The sequence below is a fragment of the Lissotriton helveticus genome, chromosome 7 (genome assembly GCF_964261635.1).
Source record: "Lissotriton helveticus chromosome 7, aLisHel1.1, whole genome shotgun sequence".
In the NCBI taxonomy this organism is placed as follows: domain Eukaryota; kingdom Metazoa; phylum Chordata; class Amphibia; order Caudata; family Salamandridae; genus Lissotriton; species Lissotriton helveticus.
Window position 1 is genome coordinate 313971573 of NC_136068.1, and position 12854 is coordinate 313984426.

A 12854-nucleotide genomic window follows, 5' to 3' on the forward strand; every position below is an offset into this window, starting at 1 on the left:
AGGTGGCAGTCCCACTGCTGAAAAGAGCAGCAGGTTAGTGTCACAGCAGGAAGTTGGGTGGGGATACTACTCTTGGTACTGCCTAGTCCCAAAGAAGGACAGCAGTCATGATCCAATTATAGTCCTCACACTCTTGGATTTTTATATTAAGAAAGAAAAGAGCAAGAAGCTGTTCTTGGGTCACGTTCTTCTGGCACCGAAGGCTGAAGACTGGATGGCTTCAGTGGACTTACAAGATATGTATTCCCATACACTGATTCTGGAGTCGCAGAGGAAGTACCTGTGTTTCATGGTAGGGTCCACTCACTACCAATTTGCTGTCCTTCTGTTTGAATCATCAGCAGCACCTCGAGTCTTCACAAAGGTGATGGCAGAGGTTGAAGCCCATCTCAGGAATCTTGGCTGGCAGTTCAAAGCCAGTTCACCAGAGATGGTGTCACATCACTTGCAAGCAACTGCCTGCTGTTCAATCTGGGTTTCTCTGTCAGCACGCAGAAGTCTCACTTAGACCCTCTCAGTGCCTCCTGTTCATATGCGCACTACTGGACACAAAATTACTCTGAGCCTCCCCATCTCTGCCGAGAGTCTTAAAAAATCAGGATGTCTAATGTTTCCAGAGGATGTGAAAATTCCTATCCTGGTGGTTCTTCGCCAGCTTGGTCTGCTAGCTTCGTCATCAACCTGGTCACATAAGCTCACTGGCACATGAGGGCTTTCTAGTGGTGCCTCTGCAAACAGTGGTTCCAGCCCAGAGAAGATCTAGCAGTCTCCATCATGATTTCCTGGGATACTGCAGAGGATCTAATTTGGTGGTCGGTGGAAGAGCACTATCTCAGGTGTTGTCCTTCCCCTGCCAGTCATTGTCATGGATGCATCCACCTTAGAATGGGGTGCTCATCTGGAGGAGCTAGTGACCATAGGCCTCTAGTCTCTAGAACAGCACCTTCTTCATATCAACCAGCACGAACTGAGGGCAATTAGGCAGATGCTTGAGGCTTCCTTCCTGCCATTCTCAGTCTATCTGTCCAGATCCTGATGAACAGCGTGACTGTAATGTCCACTACTAATCCTTTGGGTTCGGAGTAGCATGCTATTCGCTGAAAAGTGCTTTAACACCTCATATGGGGTAGTAAGTGCTAGATAAATACAATTACAATGTGGTACATCAACAAACAGGGAGGAATGGTCTTTCACTTTCTGTGTCAAGATGTGCTGAGGCTTTGGGAGTGGACGTTCCAGCATGAGATTTTGATAGTCGCCAACCTTCTGGCCAGGTCTCCGAACACCAGAGCTGACTGCGTGAGCCGGTGTCATTTTGTCGGCAATGACTGGTGTACACATCCAGAGGTGGTACAGTAAATCTTTGCCCTGTGGGGCACTTCTGAGGTGTAGCTCTTTGACACTCGCAGCAATGCCCATTGCTAGCAGTTCTTCGCTCTCCATTACCTGCTACAGAAAACCTTGGACACATGTTCCAATTGAGGTGGAACTATCCACTTCATTACGCATTTCCTCCCATAACCTTGATTCCTCGGGTCCCGAGAAAGATTCACCAGAACTGGCCCAACTCACTCTCATCCTCCCGGACTTGCCAAGAAGGGTGTGGTTCACGGACTTTCTCCACCTCTTTTGGTTCCCTAGTTCTGTCTTCCTCTCAGGTAGGACTTCTCCCATTCAGAGGAGTTAGTTCTGCACCCCTGCCTCCAGAGCCTCCACTTTCATGCCGGGATTGAGTAGGGGCACCTGACCTACTTCTAACTGCCACCGAATGTGGTCGACAAGATCCTTTCGGCTCCTCACCCCTCCCCCAAATAGGACTGTGGTGGAAGGTGGAGCAGATTTTCTGCATGTGTTGCAGCATATGAGGTTAATCCCTTGAAAGTTTGTCTATCTGAGGTCATCTGATTGATCCTCCCACTAACCCAGCAGGGATGTGTGGTGGGAACCATCAAGTAATGCTTTGTGGCTCAGTCAGCTTTTCTCTGCCTTCCAGACCAGCTAGCCCTGTTCAAGTCCCATGTCATAATAATGTTTTTGAAGGGACTGACAAATTTGTTTCCACCCACTTCTTTCATCATGCTACACCCCTGCTCAGAAGAACCTACCAAAGGGAGTACGAACCCAGTACACCTAGGTAAAATCTTTCACTTCAACCCTGGCTTGTTTGCTCCTGTGGCTAAGATCTACCAGGCGGCAATGTGGACTCCCCTTCATACCTTTGCCAAACATAAGTGTCTGGATCTGAGGTAAGAAGGGATAGCCATTTTGCATGCTTGGTGCTCCATTATTTCCCCATTTGATCACTCCTTCAGACCTTGCACCTAGTGAGGTACTTTTTTGGAATCTATTCAACGGTTGAGGTATCTGCATGTAGAAGTTTCCATGAGAAGAATAAGTTACTTACATTTGATAACGATCTTTCAGGTGGATACTCTACCTTTAGAGTCCTTACTGATCCTAACAATTCCCCATTTTGAAAGATGATCATATACCACACTAAGAATGCTACAGTTTAGATTGCTGGTACCACACTCTACCAGGGCATAAATAAAACGGATGAGAACTGACGTGGCATACTGGGGTGGACTCTGTATGGCTCCAGTGATGTCACCATGGCATTGCTTCCGGGGCTTAGATTAAGTCAGTACCCTTTACTGGCGCAGGAGAGCTATGAAAAGTTTCTGGATCCAGTCTGGTGCCTGGGGATATTCAACAGGTGAGGAATATGCAGGTAAATAGTAGCTCCACCAGAAATATTATTACCAAAGGTAAAACTTTCTTCAATACTTCTCTTAACCTGCTTTTTAACTTTCCTCTAATTCCCTCCTTTTCTCTCTGTGTAGAATAGCTCACCTGTGGGATTCCAAGTTGGGATGAAACTGGAAGCTGTGGACCGGATGAATCCATCTCTAATATGTGTTGCTACAGTGACTGATGTTGTTGACAATAGATTTTTAGTGCACTTTGACAACTGGGATGATACCTACGACTACTGGTAAGCAGAGTTTAAATACCAACAGGTTGTACCTGTCTGGGTGTACTTTTATTGGTCCCACTCCACCACAAGCAGTATTCTGGGACACCACATCCTACCTACACGATAAGAAGACCATTACGATGTGGAAGCTAAAGTTGTTTCTAGGAACAGGACATGAATTTTCAAATATTTACACTGGTTTGGAAAATATTGATAGCATTAAACAGCCAATCCTTTGGTGGCCTTATGGTGTGATTGATTACTACTCTAATGGGAAATCATATTTTTATTGGTCCTTCTGAAAGAGTCTGTGATAGAAAACACCAGAAACCTCACCCAAGAAAGAGAACTAAAATGTGTAATTGAATTGGGAGATTTATTAACTTCTCTAAATCTCAGTTACCTATACAAATATGTTTTAATTCACAGTCCTTTCATACACAATTTCCAGGCTTTGAGGGCAGAACAAAATAAGCATAAGCACTCAGTTCTGTGTACACCCAACACACAGTCCAAACTTCTGCAGCTTAAAGACAAAGATACCCACACCGGATTGACATATGCAAACGATGTACCTCCTTTGTAAATCGTGGGAAACAGACATGCACATTCAGCTTATCACCATTACGCACAAAGGGCCCGAGCCACAGAACTAACTTAAGACAAAATCCTAAACTTACTACCATTTTGGTATTCACAGAAGGCAGTTATTCATTTTGGCACTCACCGAAGGCACTTACTCCTTTCGGTATTCACAGAAGTTAGGAGTCCTAACTTTAGGACTCCTAAATGCCTTCTGTGAATACCGAAGTCTTGAAGTTAGGATTGTTTTCAGTTTAGGAGTAGTAAACATAGGACTCCAAACTTTAGGACTCCTAAATGCCTTCTGTGAATACCGAAAGTCTTAAAGTTAGGATTTTTCTCAGTTTAGGAGTCCTAATGTTAGGAGTCCTAACTTTACTACCCCAAAACTGAGAAAAATCCTAACTTTAAGACTTTTGGTATTCACAGAAGGCATTTAGGAGTCCTAAATTTAGGACACCTAAATTCTGTGAATACCGAAATGAGTAAGTGCCTTCTGTGAATACCAAAATGCTAGTAAGTTTAGGATTTTGTCTTAAGTTAGTTCTGTGAATCGGGCCCTAAGGATGCAAATATTCCCTTACACCTAGGTTTCATCCTGTGGATCAATTTTCCACTATCTTATCAGTAGTAATATTGAAGCAACCTACTGACTATTTGTAAAGGGCATGTTTTCTGTAATTTCATCAGACCTAGGTTTGCATCAGTAATATCAGGGCATTCAAAGTGAAAGATGTTTTGGAATGCCATATAAAGATGCATAAATGCCATACTATGTGCACAATGATGTGCTTTTGCAGTTTAGATGCCTGCTGCTGGTGGTATTTCAGAAGTTGCATAATTAAAAATAGTGGAGTAGAATTACTTAAACTACATTGATGTATATCTGCTTTATGTATTCCCCTCCAGGTGTGATCCGAGCAGTCCATACATTCATCCTGTTGGTTGGTGTCAGGAGCATGGTAAACCTCTCACTCCTCCTCAGGGTGAGTATGGGAATATTATAACAAAACAAATATTACAGTACACACCTCTTCGGATACATAAGAGTAAAATGTATTCCGCCCTATCAGTATTGACAGGCAGTGAGGGTTTTACACAGGATTATCGCTTTCTCTGTGCACCCGGCTGTGAAAAGGGTGTTGTGGGTGTTGTGAGTTCAAACAGTGTTCCATTAGAGTACCAGAACAGCTAGTTCCCACTTTCCAAGGCCTCTCCCCAATGTTGATGTGATTCAAGAGGACCCATCTTCACATGGCTAGATATGAAAACAAGCCAGTGCATCTTTTTTAGAGACCACTTACACTAAGACCAGGAAAATGTCTGCTCATGAGTAGTATCAACCAATACTCCACCATCTTAATCATGACATGACAGATAATATCCCCTGAGAGAGAGATTGAATCTCTTTTATAACCATGCTGAAATTCCCTATCAGGGGAAATTGTACTGCCCTTTCTATAATGGTAGTGAAGCAGATCTCCAGCATTGGTTGGTTCATAGATTCTCATGCTTGGATTGTTCACTGCTGTCAGGCTGAGAATCCTGTTTATAAACAATGGGTTAAACCCAGAATAGTCATTGAGGACCTGGGTAACTATTAGAATGAAAGGAAGGGGTCCTAAGACTTAGAGCAACACAATTTACAAAAACATTCCATTATATTAAATCAATTCAAAGAAGCAAAGCTATTCAATGCAAAAGAAATTTAATTCAAAATTTGCATATATATCCTGTTCAATGGATTAGAACTTGTAAGGCAATAAACACATTTTCGAATATATTTGTGCCCACATTCACAACAGGGAGGGGTGCAGTGAAGGGAGTGTCGGGAATAGGATAAAAGTGATCTGAGTCATTCAGTGACAAATCTTATTGTTATTCAAACAAGTACATATGGGTGGTCCCTTAGAATAAAGGCCACATCACAAGGCTCATGGAGAGTCCAAATTTGTTCAAGTAGAAGGAGCCTAACTCCCTTAAGGCGATCAGTGTCTATATTGGGACAGGATTTGGTCGTTGGTGTGTAGTCGTCTACGTTTCGACCCGAAAGGACAGTAGGAGTCTTTTCCTTACAAATGGGCCTTCATCAGGACAAAGAAGTTGTGGGCGGGCAACCTCCTACAGAGCAATTGAAAAATCAATTAGAAGCCAACACATCCAGTTATCTTTTCAATGGATGGTGGAATATAATTAACAGTTAGAAATTAAAAACCGTGTCGTCAATCAGTGTCTGAATTACACACTGTTACATCTAACATTAAGTACATGACTAGTTCTCACCTATCGCCAGGGGCGAGAGAAGTGGGAACTACTTCAAGATGGATTACCAGGTCCGGAAGAGATTTGTGGCCGTAGATGGTCAGGTTGTTTGTACAGCGTATGACTATCGTCTAAAGCAAACAAGAAACCAGACTTACTGAAAACAATTAAATCATCTCTTGACTTGGATCAAAAAAGACATCCAAACCACTACAAATATTTATGCACACATTAGGGAAATGCCACAATGGGGTTTTACCTATTAGCCTCTACAGAGTCTGCTCTTAGCTGATTCCAATAAAATTTTCTTTCACAGTAGGTTGGGCAGCCTACAAAGTAAACGAGGTTGGTTATCATTTCCTTGGCGTCTTTAATAATACACCACAATGTGTTGAGCATCTAACATTAAGTACACGACTAGTTCTCACCAGAATCCTGGTTAGTCTAAAATAGCAATTGTTAAAATAGCATTATGCCCAAGAACAGTGTTTGATTAATAGGACATTAATTTAATTCAAAGGCACACTGGGCCTCATTTACAAGGAATTAACACAGCACCCAGTGCCACAAGCTATTTGGCTGCACCACGCTCCGTTAATTCCGAAGCACAGGGATGAGTCATATCTACAACGATATGACGGATCCCTTTGCTCTCCCCTGCGCTGCCGCACAATTAGCTGCCATGCGTTGACGCAGGCACCCTTGCACCATAGTGCAAGGGTGCCTGCTTCGAGGGGACTGATTGTTTATGTGCGGGAAGGTATCCCTTCCTTCACATAAACAATCTTAAATGGCGTTTTAAAACTTCTATATGTGTTGCCTAATGCAGCACACATAGAAGTTGAAAAACGTAATTTTTTTAAATGATTGTTTATGTGCACGAAGGGACACCTTCCTGCACATAAACAATCACAAGAGATGATTTCCCCTTTCTATATGTGCTGCAGAATGCAGCATGCATGGAAAGAAGGAAAAAACGAGGAGAAATTAAAACATTTCTCCTTGTTGTGCCTCCCTATGCCTCCCCTGGGGAGGGGTTGCATTCTGATGCATTTTCAGGTTTTCGATTTCTCTGGAAATGTGGCAGAAGCCATTGGTGTTGCGTGGGAACACCCACAGAAACACCCATGGCAGACCCTTTTCACGCAAAGTGTTGCGTGTACAGGGGCCATATTTACAAGGACACGAAAAGCCACACAGGGTGGCTTTACGTGCCCTTGTAAATAAGGGGCAGCAGGTTTCTCTGACTGGCACAAGGGGCTGGTAAATAACTCCTCTGAGACTCTTTGGAGGCCACGTTGCTCAGATTATTAAAGCATGTGAGTGAAAGGGAACAATGAGTAATCCTGCAACTGGAGGTATGGCTGGTCATGTTCCTTTTCTTTTAAAATAGGCTCCACACAATGTAATGTGAGTTTTTTGTGTTCAGTTGCTCTGTGTTCTTAGCTGTTTTTGGACAACAAAGTCCACCTGAGACGATGGGGAATCCCATATTGTGTGTAAATGCAAATGCACAGTGCCTAATTTAAATATTTTATCCAGGGACAGTATTTGAAGCAACTTGTTGAAAGTGCATACCATATGGTAGCTGTTAAAGAGTTTTCCTTGGCATAGCGCATTGAATAGTAGTTGGCCAAAAAATGGAACATGAGCTCTAGGGACAGGTGTAACTTTTGTTTTCCAGCCACTCTATCATTATCTATGCTCAGGGACATGTATGGCATGAACATATGTATGGATATAACTCTGACCTGTCATGCCCAAGTTTTCCCTCATCTCTTCTGTTTTAACAAACATCACCTTATTTATTTTAATAGATTATCCAGATCCAGACAGCTTTTGCTGGGAAAAGTATTTATCTGAAACTGGTGCCAGTGCTGTCCCATCATGTTTCTTCAAAGTGGTGAGATCTGAGATACATTTTTCCATTACTGCCTAACCAGGGGGTCTTTCTTACAGTTTATGTTCTTATTCCACTTAAATAAGCTTGGCGTCTCCACTTTATTCTATTCCCTTAGATAGACACATGGAATGTCTTTTTCTTCGGTTGTTTATTTCCCAACTGGTCATGACATCTCATCAAAGTAGAAGAATTTTGAAGTAGAACCCCATAGCCGGAGTGGACTGTTTTCCACCAATGATTATATAATTTGAGTAATGATAGAATTGTCAACTAAATGAGGAAGGCCTACTGGCCTCTGCAGCATGTACAGTGTCTGGCAGGCTATTTATCCATGTCTGTCCAAATGCCACAGCGTGAGACCAGGAGTGGGGCTTCAGCCACCTCAATTCAGATGCTAGCTACTGTCAGCCAATCTAATTTTTATGCATTTTATCTACATTTTACACTATTCTCCTCTGTTTACTCAGATTTCATCTGATGATTCATTCCTTTCTGTATTTGGGTACTTTTCCTTTCTGTTTCAAGCACTCATTACCATAAATTCATAATTCTCTTTCATTGCTTTATTTAATCTACATGTGTTCTTTTATCCCCTACAGTTGCTCATTGCTTCCTGTCATTATTCTGTTGTTTGTATACTCTGCGCTGTGTAGCTCTATGGGTTCCTCTGTCTGTTTTTCTCCTACCCATTGTGTGTGTTTTTATCCTCTGTCTGCTCTATTCTGCCACTTATCTTTATCTATTCCCGTGTGCTAGCTTTTATCTCACTTATGTTTGGCGCCATTTTCCAATTGATTGCCTGACATTCTCTTCTTCATTTTTACCACTCTACTCCATTTTTGCACGTTTCCCTCTGTTTGCGTCAGTGTGCGTCACTCTTCTTTTTTTACTCCATTTTCCCATGGGCTTGGCTATATCTTGACAGTCCATTAACCCCTATATTTGCGTCACTCATCTTCTTTTTAACCTTTCTGCATCCTCACTCTTCTGCTGTGCTGAATTTTATTACTCCTCTTTTTATTCTCAGCGCTCACCTCATGGCTTTTTGGTGAATATGAAGCTGGAGACTGTGGACAGGCGGAATCCAGCTCTCATGCGAGTCGCCACTGTGGAGGATGTAGAAGATTACAGGATAAAAGTGAGTGTGTTATTCAATGTTCTCTCTTTTGCTCAAGGTTTAACATGTTTAAAATTTCTAGAAAGTATTAACTGCTAAGCAACATCAGAAACAAACAATGAACCAAGCAGATGAAAATGTTAAGCATGGATCTCAATGAAGAATGTTTGTATGGTTGGTTAAGTGACTGGTCAGTATCTGTGATATGGTATGTCTTTTTTATTCCAAAGACTCATATTAATCCCTGAAGTCGGCACTGATGCGCAAGAAGTGCGATTTATTTTCCTTATGTCTGGTGTCTAAATGGGCACATTTCATATTTTTGGTGCTTAAGAAGCATTGTCCACTTTCTAGAGGATCCCTGCAACATTCACTGAAATTTGTTTGGAGGATCTGAAAAATCACGTTGGCTGGTAGATTTCACTTTTTTAAATACAAAACTGTGTTCTGTGGCCAAAGGTGTCTGTGAGTTATGCAGAAAGCATTAAAGTTGACTTGCTTCTCTAAAACCAGCCAATGCAGTGATGAAGAGCTGGGGCAATATGGCCATTGTTTTCATTCAGTTTTATGGGAATGCAAGCTTCTGCCATCTACACTTTTTGCAGTTTTTCAAGATTTAACATCAGCCAAAACAAAATTAACACTTTGACATGAAAAAATAACAATCATGAAAGCATTCACAACTGAGACATAGTGAATAAAGTATAGAAAAAGCAGATTTTTCCATAGGAACTCGCTAGTACTGAAAACAGCTCTTGGTGATCACTCCCCTGTTCAGAACATAGAGAAAGATTGTATCCCATCTCAATTTTTCTGTACACCATTAGTACCTGTGGAGGCAAGACCCAATTGATTCAGGACAGAAGCCTGGAGTCCCTACTGCCTCTGGTTCACCGGTAAGGTAGGGAGTAGGCTTCCTGGCATTCTGGCTCATTGAAGGACTAACTTTGTACAATCTTTGAGCCAAATTGCAATGTTGATCCAGGTCCCAAACGAGATGGTACAGGTCATATGCATCCATCTATAAATATAAAGCTGAGACCTGTAAAAGATTTTCAGAGTTGTCATATATTTGTCACTCAAGTGTAGGGTAACAAGAAGCCATTAGCCATTAGTCAGAATAACAAAGATTCTGTCCTTCTACTGGGAAGAAACTCCACCTGGAAATTGTGCTGGATTTTTGTATGAAAATCGCCTGGTGCAGCAATTTTATTTGATATGAAAGGTAAAGGAAAAAAAAGTCTGACTCCGATTATTCACTCCTGTCTTTTATAGAGAGATGCTAAGCTATGCTGAAGGGGTGCTTTGTAGAGTAGTATGTTGTTGGATAGGTATAGTACAGTTTACAGGTTCATGTCTGTGGACATATTTGGACACTGTTCTCGTTTTTCCAGTTTTTCTCTTCAACTTGGATTTTTATAGCACCTTTCAATGTGTCTGAGCAGTAAATTGTCTGTTAGAAGGAGTTTTTTTTAATTAATCAACCAAAGGTAATTGCTTACTTCTAGCATTTTTTGAGCTACACACTAGAAAGACTGATAAAGATGTGGTCACTTACCCACCCTAGTTGGCAGTAATCTACCACTGAATAATATGGATGATACTGTTCAAAATGATTTATTCCAATCTTGCCCACATTAATAAGTTCATAGAACCTGGACTCCCCTTTATTAATGTTGAGTGAAACTAGGTATTCTTGAATATTAAAACATCATACAATTCTCACATTTAACGCATTGACCCTGGCATCACTAGGTCATAGCCAATCGGATTGTACTTCTTAGGTATCAACAGTGTAGTGACTGCCGACCTGTAAGGTCCTCTAATAATGAAGTTGAACAATGATATGTTACAGCCTCGAAAAGGACTTGGGGGACAAAATATGTATTGGCTGTCTCTGTATACACAAAGACGTGTGTGAAATGATGGTGTTTAAATAGTGCCTGTGTAGGATTGGGATGTGGCATCTTGAGTTAAAGAGGAGTTTGAGGAGGTTCCAAGGCCTGTGTCATCAGAGTTTGTTACTGAAATCAGATGCTTGTTGTCTTGCATCCATACGAAGGCGATCCTTTGGTGAAGGGTGGCAGCCCCTTCTGGAAAGTTTTCTCAGCAAGTTGTTTTGCTGTTTCGTTTATTTTGTTGCCTCATTGATTTTGTTGACCTCTCAGGAATCTGTGTAGATTGTTCTTTGACTTTCAAAATATTGCCTGGTCATTTGAATGTAATTGGTAAACTGCAAAAACATTGCTTGAAATTGTATATGCAGTGTAGTAGGGAGACAGTGTCTGATGGCAAACTAGATCAGTGCCATAGAATGCACTAAGCATGCTATGTAATATTCTGAATTTAACAGAGCATTTTCCAGCAGGAGTATGTGGACTGATTTATTGGCCATTGTTGATGCTCCTGTAGTTTCTGACAGGATGTTTCTCTATTTCTTGCAGTATTATAGGTTGCTTTATAGGCAATTCCAAGTATAAAATTCTTCATTAGGGCAGACATCCCAAGAATAAGGATCTAGTTAGCCCTGCTTGTTTGTTGTTCCCAAGAAGCACCTTTCAGAGCATTTTAAATTGGGTCTTTATCCTCGTAACTACTGTCTCTAGCCGATGGAAGAAGTAGAGAACTATGAGCAAGAGAAGACCAAGATTTAGTTTCTTCTGGACTTCAGTCGCTATTCCTTTCAGCGAAGGGGGGGCACAAAAGGGATTTTCCTTTCTTCACTCTCTTACACTAACGCTGCAGTTCCGGTTTTGTTTAAGAACTGTAAAGTCATAATTTTGGCTTTCTGTAGAAATAGATATGGGGCAATCATTTTGTATTGTTGGAGCAGCTATCATGAGTGCTCTGGTCTGGTGATATCTGTTTGATCACCTGAATTAAACATTGCAGCTACATGTTACATGGTTTGGGTGACATATGGTCCATGAGAGACTGCACACATTACTGTTTTCTTGGTGTATTACCATACTTAATGTGATCTGATCGGATGTGTACTAGGCTGCTAGTGGCACAATGCAAAGTGATAGGGCCTCCCTATCTGAGTATATATTTGAAAATGGAAATATACAACAGGTACAAATAGCTGTGCAAATTACCAGCATGAGGATTCAAAAATAAATAATTTCCTTAAATAATTGTCAATACGCACAAATGCACTATGATGCTAATATTGCTTGTTATCTGGATAACAGGAGCTAACGCTTGGTTAGTACACATTTACGGGTTGAATAAAAGTAGAAATATCCTGGACACAACTTTATTTTCTCACATAATACAAAATTAACATAGATAAGGACTGATAAGATGACAGGGAAATAAATACATACAAATGCAGATGGAAATATTAAAAACAAATACCATGAAACCAGGAGCCATAAATGTAAGCTATACACATTTTCTACACTTCTCTATTAAAACAACAGAGATTGTGTCTCTCTATGTTATGAAAGAAAAATAGATCTAACTTCTGGTAAGTACTGTAGACTGGAGTTCTGATTGTTGGTGGAATCCCAATATATGTCTTCTTACTTGTTGATTGCTTGTTAATTAAAATTTTGCACCCCAACATCTGGAAACTGTTGTGGGTCAATATTTGAAGATGTAGAATGAGGATGACGATTTCTCATAATTAAGGAGTGTCTTAGTCCTTTCTGTTTTGTATCATTCCCATGAATAAGGAGGAGTTTGTCGTAATTGTTCTGCATGCTGCTAGATATTAACATACTGCGCCGCTTACGTCTAAGAACTTGATACATGTAACATGGTTGTCATAGATCATAACGTGGATTATGGGTAATGGTCCTTCTCTTCTTGGCAAAGCCATATTCAACAGCTTGGAACTCAGGGATGAAACATGTCACTCCCAGAAAACTTTACCTGTATGGTTGTTTGTGAGCCCTGCCATTATATCATTGTTTTGGTTAATATTTGACTAACAAAACTGAAAATATGTGAATCTGTTTAGAAATAAATATTATGAATCATTGGACTGAATAATTAAACTGCGGGAG

At 41.0% G+C, this 12854-nt stretch overlaps 1 protein-coding gene across 2 annotated transcripts in view; it reads left to right on the forward strand.

The window, feature by feature from the left end:
• The window catches only part of L3MBTL1 (L3MBTL histone methyl-lysine binding protein 1), a 370013-nt gene that overhangs the window by 199978 nt on the left and 157181 nt on the right, over positions 1–12854 (forward strand). For both annotated transcript variants that reach the window (XM_078650498.1, XM_078650499.1), the window contains exons 11-14: positions 2844–2995; positions 4469–4545; positions 7639–7724; positions 8752–8862. In XM_078650498.1, coding sequence (XP_078506624.1) covers positions 2844–2995; positions 4469–4545; positions 7639–7724; positions 8752–8862 — 426 coding nt within the window. The remainder of the gene's footprint in view (positions 1–2843; positions 2996–4468; positions 4546–7638; positions 7725–8751; positions 8863–12854) is intronic.